Source organism: Osmia bicornis, chromosome 16, assembly GCF_907164935.1.
Source record: "Osmia bicornis bicornis chromosome 16, iOsmBic2.1, whole genome shotgun sequence".
In the NCBI taxonomy this organism is placed as follows: domain Eukaryota; kingdom Metazoa; phylum Arthropoda; class Insecta; order Hymenoptera; family Megachilidae; genus Osmia; species Osmia bicornis.
Genome location: NC_060231.1, coordinates 3,466,100 through 3,491,073, shown reverse-complemented (window position 1 = coordinate 3,491,073; position 24,974 = coordinate 3,466,100). Strand labels below are relative to the sequence as shown.

The window sequence follows — 24,974 nt, the reverse complement described above, 5'->3', positions numbered from 1 at the left end:
CATTGTTCTGATAGGTGTCGCTGGCAAGCAAGCGCGATTTTTGATTTCTACGAATAATTGTTGCTTTTTTCATAATAAAATTGATTTATCGTACATATTATAGACGATTTCCTTTTAATTATAACTGTAGCAAATAGCTCTTTTAATTTCTACTAATTATTTAAATTTGTATTTTAAACGTTTATGTTAAATTTCTCCAAGAAAATACTATGTTAATTAATATTTTATTAAAAATATACGTAATTTATATTAATTTTGTAGAAATTACGTTTAAATTTTCCTAACCTGAAATAAATAGAAATACGAACCATTATGTGAGAAAACTCGAACATCCCGCTGTTGTCATTCAACATTCTGTCATGTTTTTAAGAAAAATCCTCTTCATGATTTTCATAGAATCGTAAGCGTTAAAATTTAATTATCAAATCAATAAAATGAGGTAGAAGGTGACGAGTATCGAAGCGGGTACGTAACGTGCTCTAGAAAAATCGAAACGGCGGCCATATTGAATATCGACCGTTGTTTGCGCCAACTTCAGGCGATAGGTGCATTTCTCTACTTTTTCGCGAGATTGTCGCTTGTTGTCCACTGTGTGTCTGTCCTCCGTCGAAAGGAAAACAATTATTCGCTTCTCTGTGGAAAAAATTGATCGCTGAGTTGTGACTGGCGTGGAAGAAGCAGGAGCCACTTCTCGGTGAGTATGCGGATATTCTGTTTATTCGTGAAAATTCACCAGTTACCACCACCGAACTACGTCGTCCGAAGGGGAACCGTTGCAACGTCGGGAGATAGGTTCCGCTTGAAAATTTCGAGAACAACACGTTGCCCGCTATCGTTTTTCCATCTACATTGCGCCATCCCATACTTTTTCAATCCATATACTTTCTCACGCCTTGTGACAACGCATTTTTCCTAGCTCGGAAACGTTTACCGTCGTGTACCAACGTAAGTGATCATCTTTTCACATTCTGATAGTTCTTCTGTAAAAAAAAGTAACTCGTGTCATTTGCAATCGATAATGCCCGTATCGTAACTCACTGTTACTAGATAAAAGATAAGCGCGCAACAACCGTTGAATCATTATCAAGAAAATTTAATACGCGTAAAAAATTTCCTAATGGACAACTTTGTGCGTTACGTTTGAAAACACGAATCATTTGAATCCTTGGTAACCGGTTTAACGAGCTTTTCGACTTTTCCCACGTCGATAACGATTTTCTCGAACAACGTTTCGATTCTGAAAGCTCAAGCATGCTCGAACGAGAACCGTCCATGTAAGTTTCCTATAATTATCATTATCAGTTTGGCACATTCACCGCCGTTTATTTATCGGATTCTTACCAGTTTAATCACAAACTGTTTGCACAATTGGAATATACCATTACAAAAATTCATATGCGCAACGTTAAATGTCATACAAATAGGTTATAGTTTAATATATGGTGGTTCATGGTTCTCATTCTCTTCTAGATGTCATTACTTTCTTCTGCTATGTTCCAGAGAAATTATACGTTTGATTTTCATACGAATTGCGTTGTTATAAATTCATCTTAAAAATTATAGGTTACGTTGCAATTGAGCATATGTTAGAATACATGTGCAGATAAACGAATTCCTTGAATTTCCCTTGCTGTCAGACATTGTACGTCCCATCAAAGTGCTTTATTGTTGTATTTCTCTGAATCTTAGCACGACATTGCACTTGCAATGCTATTTTAAAGCCAGGTCAAACACCTCAGTTTCTATATTGCACATTATATATATATTTCCCTGCTCTATATCAGGAGGCATTCCATTCTGTGTCATCCGTACACAGCTATATCATTCCAAATAGGAAAATTCCTCTATGATTTCACTGTTGTCAACTATTGGCATGTGGCATCTATGCTTAACTAAATATGTACAGTTTCTTGTTAAGTTTACTGGCTGGAAACTGATGCATTTGAATTCGAATGCTCAAGCAGTTAAAATTCAATCAAATGCAGTGACACGAATCAATGATTCTCGATTAACGACGGTTCGATAATTTGAACGGATTCGTTCGTCGACACACTGTAATTACAGTCATCCTTGGGGAATTCAAATTTTCCATTGTATCAATGGAAGGATCGTTCTTCACCTTCCATTGTGTCTTTATATTGAACATGAATCAAGAGAAAATTAATAGCGATCGTTTCTCCGCGTTTGTCGCGTATAAATCATCGTTCAAGTGACACGATGTTGCCGGTGATGTATTATGGCGCTGCTTGTAAGGAAGCAACGGCTGAAATTGAAACTTGCTAACGGCATTTTCCTGGTCACGTGACTTCCAGTTTCAATATACAGCTGTTTGAAGGGTGTATGGGCGCTAGGCGCCTGGTGGGTGTAGTCTCTAACCCACTCAGATTAGCTTGTTCGTCCCTAGACCAAAATTCCTTACACGCCGACAAAGAGTCAAGTGTTGGGTTTTTCCGTACCCGTGCGATGATTGGCCAGCCCAGGAGCGGATTTGTCCAACCCGCACGCCACTTGGTTGGGTGGCGGCTGCTGGGGGGGAGGGGGTGGACTTATAGCGCAATTGCGCCCTTTAATACCGTTGGTATAAGTGAAAAATTGGGAACGATAAAGGGGGCTTATAGCGCAATTGCGCCCTTTAATACCGTTGGTATAAGTGAAAAATTGGGAACGATAGAGCGGGCATTTAGCCCCACGAGGCTCACTTACACAATGGGGCTAGTCGGAAGGGCGAAAAGGACCTTTTTTTTGTTTTTGGGAGAAGAAATACATTTACGTACGCGCAGGGAACTCTCCATGTCGCACTATTCGGCTAAGGGGGCCCAGGCAGTGTGGGACTCATACCTCCTAGAAGGGAAGAGGGCGAAACGGACCTGGACCTTTCGAATCCTCTTAACCTTCAGTTTTTCTCAATAAGAGGTTCCCTTTGTTTTCAGGCACCTGGCCGATTTCGCACGCCGGGGGCTCATGTTTTAATGATTAGCAGCAGCGACTGGCGCTATCAATGGGAACAATGATTTTGCAATAGCTATAGGTATCTTTATTACCAGTCGCACGTTTGTAATAACGAACAGCGTAACTCGTGATGTTTCTATATTAAGTTCGGTTCTCCGTGCACGGGAGAGGGAGGACGGTACAGCTGATTCTCTTCTCATCGCGTTTCTGATAATCGTCGTGCTTGAAGAACAATTAACATTGTTAACCGTGGAGCATCTAACTGATTCGTTAAACATGTTTCATGTAATTCATTCTTAATTAGGTTATATCTGAAAAGGTCAATGAATTGTTATTTCAGAATCCAGGGCCGGCCATGAGATTTCGGGGGTCCGAGGCCAGCTCTGAAAAAGGGCCCCTTCACATATGTGACATAAAAGAAAGTAGCTCAAAGAAAATTTATCAAATTAACATTAAAGCTGGCATAACTAATTTAGATTAATATTCAAGTAAACATTACTCTTCTTGCATTCTTAGACGCAAAATCGTCTTATGAGGGCCCTGGACCTTAGGGGACCCTAGGCGGTCGCCTAGTCTGCTTAGCCCTAGGACCGGCCCTGTCAGAATCCAATGTAGATATACTAATAATGATATTGTTATTAAATGTACGTTTATCTGTGGGAAGGAATCAGTATATTACATTATATCCAATGAAGATATAGTAATAATGATATAGTTAGGTTAGCTATTATTATTTAGAAGAGCCATGAAATATTATGGTTTGTATTTTACTGGTCAGTATTTAAATATGAAGGGTTAGGATTTAAATCCTTTGGTCAGTGTCCTTCCATAGTAACCATTCTCTATTTATGTACTAACCTAACCTAACCTAACCTAACCTAACCTAACCGTTTAGTATTTTTATACTGACCATTTTGGTAATAAAATACTAATCGAAAGTTGATTTATGTACTGACCGAAAATGGATTTAAATACTGACCATTTAATTTGTTGCCAAATATTATTGAGCATTCTAGAATTAATCACGGGTTAGTCATGCAATTATTGCTGTACTCGAACAGACTGTAAGTGGATTCTTAATGCTAATTTTTCGATGGTTCTTAACATTACAATGCAAATAATGTTTACAAGACTCGTCGCTTGTGATATTGCACTATACTTAATGGAAAATCCTTAAAGGTTAAATTCAGACGTAAGATTGGAAGGTCGGGGATTAACTCCTTGGTACGTTGATGAAATTCCAAGGGTTCAGAGAGGAGGGACCGTTGAAAATATGTAACTAAAATTAAACCGTGGCCGTGGTAGCTGTCCTAGACCCTTTCATTGGCCTTTTAACCGACATTTTCTAGCCCCGACCTAGCGCAACACGTGTTACGTGTATCGCTCTTCTCAAAGAACAAACACTGCGTGCAGGAAACTGCGCGGTTAACGTGTCGGGGCAAAAAGGAATATCGTGGTATTTTTAATGAGCCACATTACACAATATCATGCAACGTTGCACTGATATCAAAGTTGCCAGTAATACCTTCGTTTATTTATGCAGTATGCGAAGATAAATCGATGGCATAGAAATAGATGGTTCCACTTTCTGCAATTCCTCTATTAATGAATCAATGTTTCAAATGGAACTTCTCTGTTTTCCAATCGCATGTATTTTACTGGCCATTATTTTAATCCCCTTTGGTCAGTATCCTTCCATACTGACCATTCGCTATTTATGTACTAACCTAACCTAACCTAACCTAACCGTTTAGTATTTTTATACTGACCATTTTGGAAATAAAATACTGACCATTTAATTTAATTAAAATTCAAAATTTGTGTGTCATGGTAGAGAAATATTCAGTTACTTGGTAGATAACCTAACCTAACCTAACCGTTTAGTATTTTTATACTGACCATTTTGGAAATAAAATACTGACCATTTAATTTAATTAAAATTCAAAATTTGTGTGTCATGGTAGAGAAATATTCAGTTACTTGGTAGATAAATGATCAAGATCAAGAATGATATTGAATACTCTTTGCCTCGAGATCGTCGAGTACAAAAGAAATATACCTGGCGATATTTTAAACAGGCAAGGATGGCCGTGCGTCGAGCGCAAAAATCGTCGTCCTTCTGGCTGAAACGAACACAGAACAGCCTCTCAAGATCAGGAGACACGCGAGAAATCCTTTTTCCTCGATACGTCGCTCGCGCTGCCCGAATATGTAAAACTGACGTCACACCTCGCCGGGATAGCGCAAAAGGAAGCCCAGGCGGTGTGGTTCTCTTCATCTTAGAATTCTCTCTTTCTCGAGTTTTTCACGCTTCGCTGCATTTTCACTGCAAAAACAAGAAGCATATCGTTTCATTTCACTTTCTACGTACTCTTCGGGTACACTTTACTCGCGAGGAAATTATCCAAGAGGAAAATTAATCAAACTCTTACTACCTGTGAGATAAACCGCAGGAAATAGAGCCTGTAATAATTACATTGCATCAGTTTCCTCGGAGGTTTCTTAATTATTTCCTTCCTGTTGAAGTGTACATACAGTGTGTCATAAAATTATTCACTCATCGTATAAAACAGAATACCTCGTTTAAAATTGGACCAAATGACTTGAGGCTTCTCGAGAAGCTATACAAATTAATTTACTAAGATACGTGATTTTGTCGTTTTAAAAAATTACAATTTGTTGAAATCGTGAAGAATAATAGTGAAGGGTAATTTTTCAAATTTTTATGTGGCCCACTGTATATTGCTCATAAGTAAACATCGGTTAAGCGATCAGTTTCTTTTCAAAGGAGTTTCACCAGAAGAAATGTAAATTGGTTGTAGATATTCTGATATGGATAGAGTTAGTAAAGTCAGGACTGGTTCTAGATTAGGTGGGATTGCTCATTTACACTCTTCTGCTACTAATTTGTTAAAGACTGTCGCATCGCCCACGTTCCTACATCCTCCTTGACAATCCCATTGATTCTGTGTTCGATAGATTGTAACGTTTAAATCTTCCAATTATTCCTACCTAGCAGGAAGGAAAATTAAACCGGTTCTAACGAGCGAGATCGCAGCCTGTTGAATCATTCGGATGATTAACCCTGTATCGGACACAGATCGCTTAAAAGTCAGGGGCTCTGTATTGTTTATAAAATATGGCAGCTGATTAAATGGTCAGTATTAAATCCATTTTCGGTCGGTACATAAATCAACTTTTGGTCAGTATTTGATTACCAAAATGGTCAGTATAAAAATACCAAACGGTTAGGTTAGGTTACATAAACAGAGAATGGTCACTATGGAAGGACACTGGCCAAAGGATTTAAATATTGACCCTTCATATTTAAATACTGACAAAAATGGATTGAAATACTGCCATAATATGTCATGGCTCTTCTAAATAATAATAGCATAGATTCTGACAGGGCCGGCCCTGGCCCTAAGCAGACTAGGCAATTTTATTACTAAACGGTTAGGTTAGGTTAGTATATGGGTGTCGCCCCTTCTGGGCTGTGGCCTCTTTGGGTTTGCCCTCCCCTCACGGGCGCCAGGCTGCCCCCTCAGGGCAGATATTAGTCCCACACTGCCCGGGCCCCCTCTGGCCGAATAGTGCGACAAGGGGATCACCTGCGCGTGCGCAAACGCATTTCCTCTTCCATTAAAAAAAAAAGGCCCTCCCTTTAGCCCCAGTGCAGGCCACCGTGGTGGTTTTAGTGGGTCAAAATCCCACACTACCCCAACCCCTCCCCAGGAGGCAGGGGGTGTCTTTCGAAGATTTCCATCACGTAAAGAAAAAAGGTTAGGTTAGTACATAAATAGCGAATAGCCAGTATGGAAGGACGCTGACCAAAGGATTTAAATACAAGGCATAAATATATAGAAAGTTAAGTTTTTGCATAGTGACCTCACTAATAGGCACAATAGCTGTGCTCTGCGGCGGGGCACGGTGGCCTTGAGCGGTTGCTTGACTTTGAATAGACTGTATCGAGTCATCGCCGCTGGGTTAGGTCAATAATTCCGATAAACTTTCGAATACGTTTCCCGCAATCAACGAAGTCCTTCGATTCGTGAAATTACCGAACGTAGCCGAGATAGAATAGATAAAAGCATCGATACCGTGGCCAGGTGTATCCTCGAAAGTCGCCCGGGACCGTATTTGGTTTCGTTTAATCGATGCGCGCAGGTTCAACGAAAGCGTGTTCCATGACTAAACCGCCGTTTGCAAAACGACGGAAGTGTCACGCTTCGCGATACGATGCTCCCGACACGCATTTCCACGAGGACGCGTTTCTACGCAAATATTCCGGGTTAACCCTTTAACCGCGGGTACTTTTAGCACAGCCGACCGCTCTAATTTTAAATTATATTACTGAAGTGACATTCTATTTTAAACGATTTTTTTTTTTATTAGCCAACCCATTTCTAAGATTGAAAATCTTGATAAGGGGCCTATAGCATTTAGACTTTCTGTCACTTTTGTAAGAGTTATCGAAAAAATTCTTACGCCATTGTGTTCAGTGGGTCAAATTCTCAACGAATGGCCACAACAAATTTTTTTTTTTGCCACTTTCAATCTGACCGGAAATGGCCGAAAAAGGGCGAATCTCGCTCTAGTTCACTTTAGCTTGTTTTATTTTTATTTTAGTGGTGTATAAGCCACAGTCGCTATTTGATATTAGCGAAAATGAACATTTTGTTTATATACCCGCCTCTGGCTGTAATTTTAGTATGGTTTATAAACCACACCCTCAGTTAAAGGGTTAATCTGTAGATAGCCCGTGGATCGATAATTCCTTGGTTGGATAAAGGAAGGAAAATGCGATGCGTTTCCTGGGTTAATATCTTCTCAGGTGGTCTGCTTTCTGCTAAAGGTATCTCTATTGTATACATGTTAAGATTTTTTTTTTGTTGATAAAATGTACCTTTAAAATGCATTAAGAATATAAAGCACTATGGCGAACATTATCTTCTTCAGAAATCCTGTTTTCCTTTCTTCGTTTATCTGAGAAGGAAATCCAGTTTGCAAATTCTGCTTATTTCATTACATCCTTCTCTTCGGTCCAGGTGGAAACTTCTCACAGTATAATTAACGCGCGATGTTCTAAAGACACCTGTTTCCTACTTGCACTGCTAAGAAAAGTGAGATACTAATTTATATGTATGATTGAAGCAACGAAAGCAACGTGTATCCGATCCTTCCATTCTTGGAACGGTGCCCGAAACGTTTCTTGTCTTCGACGATTATCTTTGGACGAATGTCAAGACCAAAACTGGTACGACGCGATTATTAACGATCATCGTTCTCTATAAAATTGATACCTTACACAATACATTCTCCCATTAGGTATAGAGATTCAGTTTTGAGGTTAACGTGTAAAGCGATTGTGTTATGGTAATTAGAAATCAAAATTCCTAGACCCACTAGGGTCTTTTTATAATGCGATTTTAATTCCTAGTGTGGCGATAACGAGCTTCCTGAAGTTGATGAGTCATAGAACTCGCAGGGCGGGGATCCTCCGGTACTCGTCAATTGATAAGACTCAGCTGCTGTTCTCTGATCATGTTACGAACACAATAGGCATCCGAAACATTCGTTCGAATCGCCTGTTACGTAAGCCAGCCGAGTCCCAGTTCTCGTGTACAGGCGCCGGTGGTGAATTTTAATATCGAAGACCCGTTTTCCAGCCACGTTCCTCGCGTTGTTCGTTCGATCGTTAGACACTTGGTCCATACCTCCTGATAGTCGTCTAAAACCGGAAAATTTCTCTGAAAAAGAGTTATAGGATATTTCAAAAACAGGGGATGAAGTTTTAGAAGTTTCTGCTCACCCTAACCTTAACACTAGGGACATATGCATCTTATGATTAAATTCGAGTACGAATAATATTATTCTTTATTTATTATTTAATTTTGATTCTTTAATTATTATTCTTTCCTCGCTGGAAATTTTGAAAAATTCTTCACTGATCGTTATGAATCTGTATATGCGCATGCGCATGCGCAGTCGTGCTCGGTGCGCGCCATTAACCTATATATGCGTTCGATATTATTAACTTGCTGAAATAACAAACAGAATATCTGTATTGATATAAATTATAAATAGATGATTACCTGGAATGTTTTACAGCTTCATGTTGTAATAATTTACATACTATCGATACTTTTTTCACGAGAAATAATAAAATGTAGTTGACCCATTGTGCGCACTATCGCGGTAGATGTTGAGCCTATTGGCGCATGCGCGTTATTTAACACTAGATTACCGGAGTGAATCAATTTGATTCATTTAAACTTAATAAGACTTAAATAATTTTTTTAAAAACATATGTTGCTTTTTAATAGAATTATGAAATGTATACAAATACTAATTCCCTAGTTCCAAAAATCCTATACCTATTTTGACGGATCTATTTGTCCGGGAATTTAGTGTTAAATTCTTGGCGGCAAAGTTCAAAATGGTTAAGCGAACAAGGAACGTGTATTGATTTTATAAGCGTTGAAGGATTAATTGAAAACATTTGATTGATTGATAGGAAGCTTTTCATGAGATTGTCAGGCCAGGTTGATCTTCTAAGGACAATAGCCAAGTGGGGAAGGGTGTTTCGTAGCGTACTGTTGGAAAGACGCCCACGACGACCCACGTCGCGATGACTGTTCGCGCGGTTTTACCTGCGACGCTTGTTCAGCGTGTAGGCAGGCCAAAATCACCTTCGAAAGCGGCGTGACTCACGGATTTCGCGATCCTCGTATGAACGAGCAGATTTATTATAAGCTACAGGATAAGCTTCCTAATTCGTGGACTGGCAAGGTTCACTTTTCACCCACCACTTAGCGAATTTGACAATACCGACAGAGTATCTGCCTTTTCCTTTTCACCTTTCCAATTTTGTTAGAAACATTTCTGAGGTGTTTTCATCTTGATCATTCTGATTTCAAAGCTTCATAGATGACTGTGTATTTTATAAGAGACACCTGATGAGACAGAGGTCTTAGTTGACTCTTTTGAAAACTATCAAAGGAACATTGCTACAATTCTCCTCCTAAATCTAAGATTTCATTTCTAATTCATTAGTTGAACATTAAGATAGATGTAGAGATAGGAAGGAACCTGTGTAGGACATGAAACGCCGCAGTCCAACGTCCTCGACCTGATCGCGGAGGTGGTGTTCCTGTATCACGTATGGACATGAAACGTTAGAGGACAGTCCTGTTCACCTAGTAACACAGTTTGAACTACAGCTAGAGTCAGTCAAATCCATTCATCGCAAAATCTCTCTCTTTCAGGAAAGGAAGACATTCGATTTGCAGCTGTATTTGGATCAGCATCTTGCGTTAAGAGAAATGATTTGACGGATTGTTTTCGTTTGGATGATTCAGTGCACTCTGTACTCTCGTATAGATGAAATGTAACGAGCTGAATGCAAGTGGGACCGAGTCAATCCGCTTCTTAGCACCTAGCAAAGTGGAGGGAGAGACATAGAAGCCGAGGTGGGATAACGTAATGACCTCCACCTCCGTGTTTCGAACTATTTTCGATACACGTCTCGGCTAACTTTAGCGTGTTCGTTAGTCCAGTCTTTGACTTTGAGCTCAGCTTTTCCACCGGCTATTCGCAACCTTCGTGCTTTTCGCCTCCCTTCGTTTCCATAGCGGCGATCCCTCCGGGATGAGTGGTCCCTTCAAAACGCGTTTGGAATTCGTTCGGTAAACCTATCAGAGAAGCAAAATGTTGCTGGACGAAGGGATCGAATCGATGAGTGACTGGTGAGCTTCTGTGAATCGAGTGAAGTTGAAGTTTCGCTTTGAAGCAGCTCGTGACGATGAGGCTTTCACGCCTGGGCAAGTTTCTTTCTCAAGAATTACTGGTTTTTACTGCTCTGCTTTCTGTGCACCTAAGGTGACACAGTTGTTTATCCACTAATTGCTATTTAATTGTTCAGTGTGAATAGGAAAGTACTGTTGTTATTTACTGGTGATGTCCTAAGGATGATTACAGTCATTCGTCGGTTTTTAATAGCTTCCTGTGAACTAGGGGTGAATTTTGAGGATGGCATTAATCAATGGCAAAAGAAGCCTTGGTAAAATCTTCTGCTAATAACAGAAACGCGTTAACCAGCTCGATTTTCATTAATTTCTGGTCAAACTGCGAGCTAAGTACTAGCCAGAGAGCGGCGAGCCATTTATATAACGCTGCGTCGCTATTTCGAAGACCGCCACGTAAAATTAACTCGACGAGGAATATATTTGCCTGTTCACTGGAATACTACATAGTACGAGAAAACTATTTTGGAATGTTGGCACGTATTTTTTGCCGGCATTCTTGGACCGCAGGCTCGTTAGCTGAATGAAGTACATGGCTGGGTTTGTTGGACCCTCTGCCGCTCGTGTTTTTGGACAGTTATTCAGTTGGACGCGATGCAGAATCTTCTGAAATGCCTGCAACGTGAGAGACAGGAGTTTTCTTCACTCTTTAGTAGCTCTGTATTTCATAGAATTGTTTGGGACGCGTTCAGAGAGACTGTTGTCTGTCTAGACCAGGGATCATCAAAGTGGTCGACATAATATAATTAGGGGTCGATGAATACCAATGCTGTTCAATTCATTTTCCTTTGTAATTGCAAGAATCTGGCTTCAGACATGTTAATTCTATTTTAACAAAGCAGAGAAATAAATTGATGCTAATCTTGCCAAGCGTCATCAAGCACATCCTTCTCATTAATTTATGTAAAAATTTGATTTTGGCAAAATAAAATAAATCATTCAAGAAACAGATAAGTTCCTTTTTGTTTTTTAACATTTCTTTAGAGAAGAGGTCGATAAGAGAATTAGCAAATTTGTAGGGGTCAATGATCAAAAAAGTTTAGCAGTCCTTGGTCAAGACATTAGTAACCAACTATTGCTAAGAATAATTTGATTTTAAAGTTCAGTAATGAAAGAAACACTGTTTCATTTGAAACAATGAATTTTTCTATTCAACAGTGTCAGTCAGTTAATTGGTTGCAACTCAGTATTACTTCATAAGCTGTGTGATTGCACCTTCAGGTTCTCAGCTGATAGATTAATTTGAGTGGCCTCTTTTTAACGTGCTTGTGTTGATTGGATGCTTTTGATACGTCTGGTAGGGCAACAGGTGGTTGGAAATCTCTTTGAAGATTGCTTCAATAGAAATCAGCACTCCAAGCGATGAAACCCTTCCTCCGTAGACTTATAAATGCTTTCTCCAACTCAATTGTACGTAACCTTTCAACTGTCTGCATCCACGCTTAATTCATAATTAAAACAGAGGAGCACAATTTTCACTTCTCAGCTTTACCTGAAACAATAGATTCTGTAGAAAAGCTTTGTAAGTCATTATATTATACTGAACAAAGGATTCTTCCATTTAAAGAAGCAAAGTTGACCCGGGTAAATCAATGGAACAGTTACACCAGTTGGCTTGTCAGACAAATGAAACTGGGATAGCTGTTTTTTCCTGCGTTCCTAACCCATTGACCCTCCTTCGTGTAGCAGCGTTGTTGCCAATTGACCTGCTAATCACGATAACTGTTCTCGCATTGTTCGACAGGTGGTTGCCTAAGCCCTGACATCCAAGCGCGAAGACAGTGAACGATGGTCGACTATTACAAAATACTGGAGGTTCAGCGAACCGCCTCGAGCGGGGACATAAAAAAGGCGTAAGTATTCCATTTTCCTTAATCCATAAAGATTCAGTGTGCAAGATAAAGAATTATAATCACATTCCCTGTGGCTTTACAGATACAGAAAATTGGCACTAAGATGGCACCCAGACAAGAATCCTGAGAATCTGGAAGAAGCAAACAAGAGATTCAAAGAGATCTCTGAGGCGTATGAAGTTCTAATAGATGGTAAGTATCCCCTACCTTTCTCCAAAATAAAACATCTCTCTCTCTGTAACAATTGCCAGCGATGATTTCCAAATTCCAATGAGATAAGGATTTTGTGTCGGTTCTTGCTAAGTGATTAATCGGTGTACCGACACACTGGCTTGTATAATGAAAGCTGTAGTAGCTGGCGATGCCAACAGGAGATGATCGACAGGAGCTACTCTGCTTGTCAGCAACACCGAATTTCGCATGAGCCTATATTCCCCTTTCAACCGGTCTCCAACTAGTACGACTTATTCTGGGAGCCAGCAGTTCAACCAGATACGATCTAGAACGAATCTATCGTTTCTTATGAATGAGCTGTTTCATAACCAGTGTCTATATTATATCCTATTCAGAGGAGCTGCGAGGATCAGTAATTCTCTGATGACCGTAAGCTTGTTTTAACAAACTGTCCAAGGCCAGCGAGGACTAATCATCCAATACGTGTCAGAGTGTTTGAATTTTCTGTCTGAAACAATTAGCTGCTAATAATGTTTGCCATGTTTAGAACACTCGCTGCTCCAGAGCCTGGATTCTAGAGTTTCAACGTCTCTGTTCTTTTATTAACCCCTTGATAATGAATGATACTTCATGCGTGTAATGCTGTTGACCATATTTCAAAGCGAACAGTAACAAATGAATCATTAAAAACTTGTGACGTATGGTGGTTAACATCAGACACATTAGTCATTGTTTATATTAACAAGATTAGTAATGCGTTAACTAGTATTTGAAAGCTTATGAATAAGTGGCTATGCATATGTCTCTTATGATAACAGACTCATCATTTGAAGTCAAGGGGTTGAGAAATGGAGCTATAGAACAGTATGCTTGAAACTCGAGAATCTAACAAGTCCAGACTCCTTTAGCCGAAGCATCGCTCCAATAACCGACGAGTCGAATCGTGTCACCAAAAAATGTGGAAGCGAAAAAGAAAAGTATTCAATTAGAAATGTTTGTTTCCGGATGATCTCTCGTGACCGTGCTCGATGTCCAGATGCGAAGAGACGAACCTACGACCAACGATTGTATCAGAAGGCATCCTCGAGGCCCGGCCGTGGATTCACCTACCGGAGTTACTTTGACTCTCCTTTCCAGCGATATTTCGGTACCGCTTAAGAGAAAAAAAGACTTTGAGAGTGGCCAAGCGTTTTCTTTTCTTTTTCTTTTTCTTTTTTTTTAATTTTCTGTATTGCTCTCCAATCATCCACCTTCAGTTTTATTTTGCCGTTGCAACACAGATACAGTCTTCTTGAAATAGCCAATATTTTCTGAAAGATTCATCGGATACCTGATCCCTTATTCATGCCCTCAAGGTGTAACTCCCATCTCCAACATCGGATTCAAAGGTTTCTTTACAAAACTAGGAAGATACTTTTTTCTCTTTCACTCGGTGTATGAGTCGTCGTTAAAAAAAGCAGATAATATTGCCTGTATCATATTGCATTTCTAACCATTTGCCATTGACCAATAAGAGAACGACCAGTGTACGCCAGTAGTTTCACCTTAAACAGGTACATCTTTGAAGGACTAATGTTATGATCTGCGTTAGCCAAGGATGTCTATTTAATTAATTAAGCAGTTAGTCCTTCAATGATTTCTATACTGACACTCGAGTATTCCAAATACCAGTCACCTCTCTTTGTTCATTAATATTCTAAGTTGTTTTCTATACATTGATTTTGTTGTTGCGGTGGGCCATCAACTGGTGTTAGAAACCATCCAACGTACTCTACTAACACGACAAGCCTTGCAGTACCTGCTTCTTGGAATTTGGAGCGAATAAAACTAAGCAAAATGCATTCACTTCTTATCGCATGACCAATAATAATCAGATTTCATCTTGTAACCTTTCCAGAAAAGAAAAGGAGAGTATACGATCAGTATGGAAAGGATGGGCTTCAGATGTCTGGAGGCAAACGACGACACGAGGACGACTTTGATGCACACTTTGCTGGCACCTTTGTCTTCAGAGATCCTGCAGAAGTGTTTAGGGAATTCTTTGGTGGTAGCTCCTTCGAGGACTTGTTCTCTGGTAAGCGAACAACTTCTGAACCTTTGAAACTGTATCGTGTGTCACCCATTGTACACCTTGAAAAGAAGAGACCAATGAATGACAAAACCAACCTTCTTTGTTGAACGATGAATGAGATAGTGATTAATCGAATAATAGTTTTTTCCCCACGCCCATGAGATTCTTTTAGCTTCGAGGACCGTGTGATTAACTTGTTTTTAACCGAATGTTCCCAAAGACCTCACTGGAACCGGTGTTCATCGAGGATCCAACAGGCATAGTCATCCAAGCAGTAACAGCATAAGCACGTCCTTCTTCGGCCCGTTAGGTTTTGGTGGTTTCTCACAGTTCAACAACTTGTTCGAAGGTGTGTCAGGAAACTTCACCTCCTTCAACACGTTCACAACGTTCGACGGTAACACCGGCGGTGGGGCTATGAAGCGAACAAGTACCTCGACACGATTTATCAACGGCAAAAAGATAACCACCAAAAAGTAAGGGAATAATTATACAGGGTGTAGCGTAATTCGCGTAACTCCTGGAAATGGGGGGTTGATGGGGTGATTCTGAACAACTTTTTCCTTTACCAAAATCTTGGTTGAAGCCTCGTTTTTGAATTATTAACGAAAAACACTGGCCAATCAGAGCGCGCGCTGAACCACGGGAGCGTTGGCTCTGAACCGCGCTCGGTCGTGAACAAACGCATTGACAAAGCATGCGACTAATTCCACATTGTTCTTAATTTTAGACAATGTAACATTTATCAGTGCCGGTTTTAGCAATATTGGCGCCCATTCAGAGGCTGAAAATTTTTAAGAAAAAAAGACAAGGTAATAATATGAAACGATGAATTTGCAGTTAGATTGTAAAAATTGTTAAACTACATAGCAGCTTTACTAATCTAAACGGATATAAATGAATAATTATTAGGAACACCGAGCTGCGGCGCCCCCTACAGATCCGCGCCCCACCCTTACGCCGGCCCTGCCCTCGATACTCACGCTGTGCCAATGCGTTTGTTACTCATGAATAACGAATAATTCCACATGGTTTTTAACCCTTTCGCTACTAATGGTGACTTTAGTCACCCGTCCCACTAGACGGTGAATTTTGCATTCATTTTTAACTTTGGTAGAGCAGAATATTATTACATTGTTATTTCTATAGTTACCGATTTTTCGTATTTAATTTCTATTTTATTTCATATTACGAGATTATTATTTTATTATTTTTATTATTTAAGTACGTCTGCGTTAGGATTGCTCCGTACCCAGGGACGGCGTCGGGGGGGATCGCCGTAGGGGGCGCCGCAGCCCGGTGTCCCTAGTATTTATTCATTTATATCCGTTTCAATTTTTACAATCTAACTACAGATTCATCGTTTCATATTATTACCTTGTCTTCTTTTCTTAAAAATTTTGAGCCCCTGAATGGGCGCTACGATAATCTTGCCCGGGGCGCCAGTATTGCTAAAACCGTCCCTGCCCCGTACCGGGATAGCGCATTCGCGAGCACGTCCGCCATAGCGGGAAGGTTAATTAAAAATATTTGTTCACGACCGAGCGCGGTTCATAGCCAACGCTCTCGTGGCTGAGCGCGCGCTCTGATTGGCCAGTGTTTTTCGTTAATAACTCAAAAACGAAGCTTCAGCCAGCATTTTGGTAAAGGAAAAAGTTGTTCAGAATCACTCCAGCAACCCCCCTATTACCGGTAGTTACTCGAGTTCCGCTTTATTCGAACACCACCGTAATCCCAAAACTTACGACCCGTTTCCTTTGCAGAGTTTTCGAGAACGGCAAGGAAACGATAATGTCGTACGAGAACGACGTGCTGAAGTCGAAGACGGTGAACGGCGTGCCACAATCAATAACGTACAGTTAAATACAGATCTCTACCATCCCAAGAACGCTCGCTCGATCTCCGCTCAGCAGCAATTGAGAAATTCCTGTCGTCGTGTCACAATTTGCGAGTAATATTTCTGCGCTCTACCGAGATGTCTTTGTGTTCCTGCTACCTATCTACCTGACAGAGAGAGAGAGAGAGAGAGAGAGAGAAAGAGAGAAAGAAAGAAATAAGTGTATTCGTTTTTCAACGAATCGTCACCGCGGTTTCTCTTCGTATCTTAATCTAGATATCGTCTCCATCGACTGGCTTCGTATCTCGTTGGAATAATGCTAATTTAAATTAACAATGTTTTGTGCCGCTGGTCGACGCACTTTTTTCTCAACCGCATTATTGTACACGAGATAACAAAATATACATGTACATATACATAGATTATTATTATATATAACATTATCGTTAACACACAGCAAACTATACCGCAGTTCACCAGAGTCCATAACTGCGTAAAGACCTATTTTCGTTCTTTGCGCATCTCTAGTACGCATCTTCGTCCTGATTGGCGATCCTGAGAGCTCGCTGCGTTCCCCCACCATCTTCCAACCTGCGCGTCGCAGTTATGGACTCTGGTGAACTGTGGTATATATATATATATATACGTTCAAAAGAAAAAAAGAAACGGCGGATTTACTCGACGAAATATATTCCGATGACAGTGATTGGGATTCCTTGCTCGAGCGATCGAGCCTCGTTCAAAAACTCAATGATGCTTAAATTTTTGAAATTAACAATATTAAGCGAACCAGTGAGAATGCTACTGAGCTTTTGTTCCCGTCACCTTCTCTGTTTTTACCAGGTTTGACGAGTCATCGACGAGTCGTCAACCGCTGAGTGACAGTGCCAGCGATATCGCGATGGCTGGCCAGAACTCGAGAACAGTCCACGGTGACCATCAGAAGGCTAGCAGAATAAAGACGCACCATCATCCACCTCTCGCTAAGAAGCACGATAAGAGTAAGAGAAAATAGAGGCAACAATTTATTTGCAGCCTTCTCTCATTCATTTCTAATACCGTACTTTATTTTTTTTTTTTTTTTTTTTAAATTTTCTTTTATTCTTTGGTCTCTTCGTTTCTTTTGGATCAGATACACCTGCATACATACACGCATACATATACATGACCATTAATCAGATGTAAATTTTGTCAGATAACATGTTGTTATTTTTTGCTGTTCGAATACGATCGGTATATAAAGTTGACCGATTAGCATTCACCGATCATATCTCTGTCTCTTAAAACAATGAATAAATTCTTTGCAAAGTAGCCTGTTGTAAGGAATTCTACTGAACATTCTTATTCGAATTTTTTCATTCGTAAAAGAAAATGATAATAGAGAAATTTTCATTCACACATTCTCTTGCGTTTTTACTAGACGCGTCACTTTTAGTTTCAAAATCTGGCGTGTTAACGTTTATAATTATCCACGGTAAGTTTCGCTTATCCTTAGTTTCTTAGCGGATTATAATTCATAATATCTCGTAAGTTATAATTAATTAGATTTTTACTCGTATGTAAGTCGCGAGAATATGAAAAGTGAAAAGAAAAAAAAAAATGAAATGCTACGACTGATTTTAACGAGTTTAACGTGCGATACGCTCTAATTACATATAAATGTTTCTGCGAATAAGATACACACGTGGATGTGCTTCTCTCGCATTGATATATAAATTTATTTAGGGACACGTTTAACTCTTACAGCCATAACCATTAACCTCGGAGGGTAAAAATTGTATTACGACCACGTTCATAATTAATTAATACAAATATTTTTTTCTAATTTTCTTTTGAAAATGATCATGTTGAAAATAATCTGTTCCTCTTTAGTCGAACTGTAATTTGGGTTAGATGTTTCTGTTCCAGGAATTGTCTACCCCCTGAAAAAATTTTAAGTGTCGTAATCCTATTTGTTTTTTTCTTAGTTAGTTTCTTGCGTATGTGTATATAATGATAAGGAAGAAATGTCATACTTACGTGGAGAAAATACATTAATTAATATACTATAAAATATCATAAACTTTTTTTGTTGATTCCATTCACCACATGTTTCTCATCGATACTTTTCATTCATCATAGACAGTATTTCTTTTAGATGGGATGTGTTTTTCTTTTAGAACCAACATTCTGTTGTATCAAAGTAACATTTATTTATTTCTTATGTTTTATTCAGAGAGAGGTCAATGAAGTTACAAATCCATACATAAATGGATTCATCTGAATAATTGTAATTATATAAACAGATTAAGCAAAAGGTGTAAAAGTTTTCTTTAAAAAAAAAGAATTCTTTCTTTCGTTTCTTCTTAATACTTTTAACATTATGCGCCTTGAGAAGGTATTGATAAACGTTATTGATGTACTCTAAAGAATTATGTACGTAACAGTCACGTCTCGTTGTGTAAAGAGAACACGCTGGCTTAGTATCGGCGTTGTAAATAACGAATCATTGATAGCGAAATAAATCCAGCTACCAGGATAAATAATAATCTTGAATTAATTCATCGATTTCTGACTTATCAATTCCTGTGGCCGTATAAACTTTTCAATTATAATCGTCAACACGAGATAACGATTACTTTTGAAGTAACAAATTATTTCAGAAACAACTAAGCTAAATAACTCTATATAAAGTATCTAAAACGTCTTCCACCCTGCTATACAAAAAGTTGAACAAAAAAATAGTACATCCGCATTGATAAGAGTATAAAAGTTATGGAAGTTGATAAGTAAGTTTTATACAATGTATCCTTGAAGACGTTACTTCTTTCCAATGGAAGATACCAACTGTTTCACCTTTTGAACGTATTTCTCCTTAGCAGAATCTTGATTCATGCCCTTTATACGATCCCAAGCATCCCATTTCGCTTTGCCTTTGAAATCTAGCATGCCTGGCCTTGCTGAAAAAAATTACATTGTTCATTAGAAGCGATAACGTAATTATAATACTAGACGATAGAAAGTTATTATTAAAGTCAGAGAAAATATGTATATTAAATATTAGCATGTTTTCATCGCACTGATCAGCATTGCAAATGAAGATCCAAAGTGCACAGTCACCTTTAATATATTCAGGAAAGGCGAATATTAAATCGCCAAGTAAAAAAGTCTTTTCTCTAAGTATACCAATGCTTTTACACCTATGACAAAACATCCCACAAATTTTAGCTAATCAGACGTACAGAAGGAACTTGAAATTATTAAATGTACCTGTGTTACAGTCGCCAACAGTTGCTTGTTTAAACAATGAATAAAGCTCGAGTAGATCAGCGTCCGAAGGTTGAGAACTCAGTTCTTTCACTTCTTCCGCAGCTTTCTCAAATTGCTGAAAAAATACAGGAATGAAAGCATGGTGTTCTTGCATTTTCTAATAAAATTTAAAAAATATATACATCACACTTAAGAAACTGAAAAACTAATATAAAGAGAAGTATTAATTGATGAATACAATTGGTAACAAAATACTTACTTCTACAAGAGACATTGTGGTTTAATAATGAAAATTCTAGTTATTAAACAAACAGTATCCACAACCGGTCTCAGCCACTGTTACAAGGCTAAATGAGACTACAGAACTGGTGTATAAACCATGGAAAGTATAATCAGCTATGTTTCCCCCACTCCTGTCCTTCGTGCGATACGGCTACCACTGCCAATAAATTTCAATATACACAAATTTTCGATAAACCGTTTATTCCTAATCGTTATCGTGGTAAACTTGATAACTTGAAGGATAAATTTACGAAACCGTGAATGTCGCTGCTTTTAGCTGAAAAATAAAAAAATTTCAATTTACGATAAGAAAGTTATAAATAAATTGAACACGTGACGTTTTATATTTATTTGAATGATATAGGTACAAACAGAAAATATTTACGCACAATTTTATATAAATATATTTATTTTGAATTTATTTTGTAAGATTCCGCTCTGAACATATCCTTGGTTAATGATTTGCTCATTATCGCGGGAAAGTAGCGGTGATTAAAAATCAAACGAAGAAGCTAACGAATGAAATTTAAAATATCTCAAACTTTCGACTTTTATAATATATTTAAATTAATGCCGTAAAACGTGTTCAAATTAAAAATACAAAAGCAGTGCCGTACCTAGCGCCAGGCGGACCGGGAGGAACTTACCCCGGGCCCTGCGCTCGGAGGCACGGATTTTGTAAAAATTAACCAAATTCAGTTATTGATTGGGATAGATTTTAAGGTTATCTGTTTTCGAATAGCTTTTATCCTGACTCCTTAACAGGGCCGGCCCTGAGATTTCGAGGGTCCAAGGCGAATTCTGACAAAGGGTCCCTTCACATATATGACATAAAAAAGATTACCGAACACAAAATTTATAAAATCGACATTAAAGCTTGTATAACTAATTTAGATTTGCATTTACATCGATTAATATTCAAATAAACAATCTTGCGTTCTTAGTCTGTCTAGGGCCGGCCCTGCTCCTTAAATTCAAGGCAAGGGACAACTTTCTTTGCGAAGTATTATGTCTCTTACATGCTTCGATAATTTTGAAACGTTACAGCTGAAAGAAGTACATCAGAATTCATTATAATATTTTCAAACGGTTACTGAACAGGAAAATAATGCATACAAATTATTTGTAAAGAATATGTTATAACTTCTAACCATAAATGTATCGACTAGCTTTCGATAATAGACTAATCTCGAGAAATATTGTAAGAATAAATAAAACGAAATACCATATTTGTAAAACAACGCCAGATTTTTGTGTTCATAGAAAGAAATCCGATATTATTTCTACGAAATTATGATGTATGCGTGTATGTATGCGATCCGTGGACATTTTATTTTTCTTTTTTCTGTTTCTAAACGATACGACTAGATGGCAGCATCCAAGCACTTCCACGTAAAAAATGGCGGACTGCAAGGGTGCGTTTTGTGATTCTTTCCTAAGTAAACTATCAATAAATTGTGCAGAATCATGTAAATTAATTATTAAAGATGTTTAGATAATCATTGTTATACCGTTAACGTGTTTACCGTACGAATATAGAATTTTCTTGTTAACCGTTTCTTGTAATGCTCGTTTGTGCAAGTGTTTCGACAGATTGATGGAACTCATTCTGACAATAATACAACTGTTTGTTTTGTGTTTTATGCAGAAAACAAAGAGGAAACAAATAGGCCATCGTATGTTTTAAAGGTAGATCCACCGCAGGATTCGCCGGGGGATTCACCAGGGGATTCACCAGAAAATTCGAACAGTGGTAAATACACTGTTGTTTTTCCACATTAAATAAGTAATATTCTTGGAACATTTTTTATAGCCTCTACTTCGTTTAAGATATTTTATTTCACAATTTTTTGTTGCTTCACAGTATTGCTTGACCGATTCTCAACACCTTAAATAATAAGTATTATTCAACATATAGGTTATGATACCGATTGAATCGTTATAAGAATAATTGTGTAAACATTACAGCCTGCAATCGTAATAACACTTATGGAATGATGTTTTATATATGTAAATTCTTTTAATAGAAATGGAAAATGCAGCTACAGAGAATAATGTTCAAGAATCATCGTCAAGTTCCAACAAACCAGCCAATAAAATACAAGGTAAAGTATCGCCAAACCAGCCCCTAGTATTTATTAAGATACCAATGAAATTTTTCATCTTTAGGCTCTGTATTAGCGGCATCAAAGTTTGGGAATCCATTTGGGAGCAGTGACTTTGCCAATTCCTCGCCTAATAAAACAAAGTCATCCATATTGAGGCCATCTCAGCTGGGTGCAGTGTCGAACAATCAGACGGCGAACAAAGTAGTCTTACAGCCGGCAAAGTTTCAGAATCCGTTCGCTAAAGTGACAGAGAATTTTTTAGAAGAGAAGGACGAGACTGTAAATCAAAAGAAGGAGACCAAGGAAGCGAAGGAGGCTAAGAGCGAAGAGAAAGAGAAGGAAAAGGAGAAGGAGAAGGAGAAACCAACGGAGGAGACGAAACCTACGTTTTTACCATTAGGAGCGAGCACAAAGGATAGCGAAAATAATACTGTAAATAGTAGCACTGTGTCATCCTGCGACTCGGAGCCGAGCTTCGTGTTCGGCCAGAACCTGAAGGAACGCGTCGTGGTCGCGGACGACGCGGAGAGTTCCGAGAAGTCGGAGAGCGAAGAACCAAAGGAGGAGACCGCGAACGAGAACGGTTCTTCGGAGCTTCTTTTCTCGAACGCCTCCGCGGTTTGCCGCACGACCGCCCGTCCCGGTCTGACGTTAACGGAAGCGGCGCAGGAGCTGGAGGAAGCGAACCGCGCGAATAAAAGGAAATATAGTCAAGTAACGCTGTTAACCGGCGAGGAAGGTGAAACAAACGTCCTCCAAATAAATTGTAAACTGTTCGCGTTCGACAAGGTAGATAAAAACGGATAAATTCTCCTGTAAATAATAACTGTAATCGCCCAGCGTAACAAATGTATTTTGTATATTTAGGCTAGCGGCGGCTGGCAAGAGAGGGGAAGGGGTACGCTGCGGCTAAACGACCGCGACGAAGAGTCCCGGTTGGTCGGACGCACCGCTGGTACGCAGAGATTAATTTTAAACACAAAAGTGTGGCCAGGTATGACCGCGGAAAGGGCCGCGCCGAAATCCCTGAGATTAACAGCGATGGACGTACACGGGGACATCAGAATCTTCATCGTTCAAGCGGCGCCTAAGGAGATCGAACTTCTTCACTTCTTGCTGCAGGCACGACTGAAGCGTGCACAGGAACGGCAGCCTAAAAAATTAGCCGCCGATCACTGACGATCGATCAATCACCCCTGCGAGACCATCATACATAATTATCGTCATTCGAACCTACGCAATGCAGTTGCTAACACGTGAATGAAGAAAAGGTTTTTTTTCCCCCCCTCGCCCCCCAAGTTAAACGAGGCCCTATCTAGTACACGTACGCAATAGAATGACTATGATTTGTGCCTTCCTCAAAGGAAGATTTTACACCTCGAACCTCCGTGGCACCAATGTTTGCAGGCAGACAGAAAAGAAAGAAAAATGAAAGGCAAGAAATCGTAGGCCAAACGGATCTCTTCTGATTTTTGCAATTACACGAAGTCTTTTTGTAATCATTCCTAATTGATATTCTTCTTTTACATGGATTTCGAAACGGTGTTTCTTTATTTTTTTTTCTTTTTTTTTTTTTTTTTTTTTTTTGAGGATACGCGTTGCTGTATTCGCGAGTCATGGAACGACTAGGTAGAGATTTTTGATAATAGTATAATAATTAGATCATGGATCTGTAACGTGAAACGAAAGAAAACCAGGGCAACGTTTTAATTTTTCAAAAATAAGAAGTCAGCCTCTCTCTTTGTAAGGAATCACTTCAACTTTTACGGTAGCAATGCTCGTATCGATTTAGAATTCTATTTCTCGTCGGCTATACATACATATATAAATATATATATATATAAATATTATACTTTCTAAGACGTTACTATTAGTTTGGTTATTTAACGTGTAGCGAAAGTGAAACAGCTCAATGGACACGTGTCCGGCGACGAGGAAACGGTTGCAGTTGCAACCTCCGATTGCGACACCTCTGTTAAGCACAAAATATAACGCGATTGATCCAACTTGTTTGTATTTCTCATTTTAGTTGTACATAGCGTTTTAGAGAAACGCGCCGTTTCCTCGTCGCGTCTGCGACGTAAGAAGGCTGTGCTCGAGGCGGCTTTTCTTTAATTTCGCTTAGCAATATTTATCACACGAAGACTCGCGTTTCTGTCACAGGAGACGAAGGACGAATTCACGAGTCCTTAACGTGATATACACACATACACATACACAGTAACAGAAAGAAAGAAAAAAAAAAGGATATTACTTAACTCTATCTAACAATACAATCACCAATAAATACATTTCTCTGTACTTGCTATATTACAGAAAACAGATTCACTGTACACATCGTTAATCATAAGAATGGAAAAAGAAGAAAAAACCAAAAAAAAAAGGAAAGAATACAAATGTTTGCATAAAAAGAAACAAAGCTACCTAATGAAAGTCTGTGTTTTCATTTCACCGATGGGATCTGCATATAAAAAGACACCTTTGAAGAAGGATCCTAACTTAGAGGCGCAGAGGAAGAGAATTGTGGTTACCGTCTTAAGAATGGAAACATATACATTTTAAAACTGTTACACATTAGTAGAGCTATTCAGAAAAATCTCTTGTTTTAGGATAATCTAAACAATAAAAAAGATACTTTATATTTAA

General features: G+C 38.9%; 2 protein-coding genes across 8 annotated transcripts; one reads left to right on the top strand and one right to left on the bottom strand.

Moving 5' to 3' along the window:
• Positions 1–517: 517 nt before the first annotated feature.
• LOC114878002 (ran-binding protein 3-like) lies at positions 518–24,974 on the top strand. Of its 6 annotated transcripts, none has more exons than XM_029191297.2 (12): positions 518–694; positions 12,499–12,607; positions 12,690–12,799; positions 13,818–13,928; positions 14,679–14,855; positions 15,073–15,328; positions 16,616–16,705; positions 17,533–17,690; positions 21,869–21,973; positions 22,248–22,325; positions 22,390–23,117; positions 23,196–24,974. In XM_029191297.2, the coding sequence occupies exons 2-12, from the start codon at positions 12,543–12,545 to the stop codon at positions 23,505–23,507; spliced, it is 2,190 nt and encodes a 729-aa protein (XP_029047130.1). In that variant the 5' UTR covers positions 518–694; positions 12,499–12,542; the 3' UTR covers positions 23,508–24,974. The 6 variants fall into 6 exon arrangements, with proteins under 6 accessions (XP_029047130.1, XP_029047135.1, XP_029047133.1 ...); XM_029191300.2 differs by lacking the exon at positions 518–694 and adding an exon at positions 1,079–1,274; XM_029191301.2 differs by lacking the exon at positions 518–694 and adding an exon at positions 10,322–10,421.
• Positions 17,754–21,555, bottom strand: LOC114878006 (acyl-CoA-binding protein-like). Of its 2 annotated transcripts, XR_003789682.2 has the most exons (5): positions 21,446–21,555; positions 20,198–20,497; positions 19,939–20,053; positions 18,709–19,628; positions 17,754–18,611 (listed from the first exon to the last, which is right to left on the bottom strand). XR_003789682.2 is itself a non-coding variant. In XM_029191316.2 (4 exons), exons 2-4 carry the CDS (start codon positions 20,210–20,212, stop codon positions 19,489–19,491), a joined length of 270 nt encoding a protein of 89 aa, XP_029047149.1. In that variant the 5' UTR covers positions 20,213–20,497; positions 21,446–21,555; the 3' UTR covers positions 17,754–19,488. The 2 variants fall into 2 exon arrangements, 1 of the variants encoding a protein (XP_029047149.1); XM_029191316.2 differs by having other exon boundaries at positions 17,754–19,628.

Coding starts and splice junctions, on each gene's coding strand:
- LOC114878006 (XM_029191316.2), bottom strand. Junction 19,629..19,938: donor TGTTGGCGACTGTAACACAG/GTACATTTAATA, acceptor AATTTTTTTCAG/CAAGGCCAGGCATGCTAGAT.
- LOC114878002 (XM_029191297.2), top strand. CDS start 12,543: ATGGTCGACTATTACAAAATACTGGAGGTTCAGCGAACCGCCTCGAGC. Junction 13,929..14,678: donor TCCTTTCCAGCGATATTTCG/GTACCGCTTAAG, acceptor TAACCTTTCCAG/AAAAGAAAAGGAGAGTATAC. Junction 17,691..21,868: donor CGCTAAGAAGCACGATAAGA/GTAAGAGAAAAT, acceptor TGTTTTATGCAG/AAAACAAAGAGGAAACAAAT.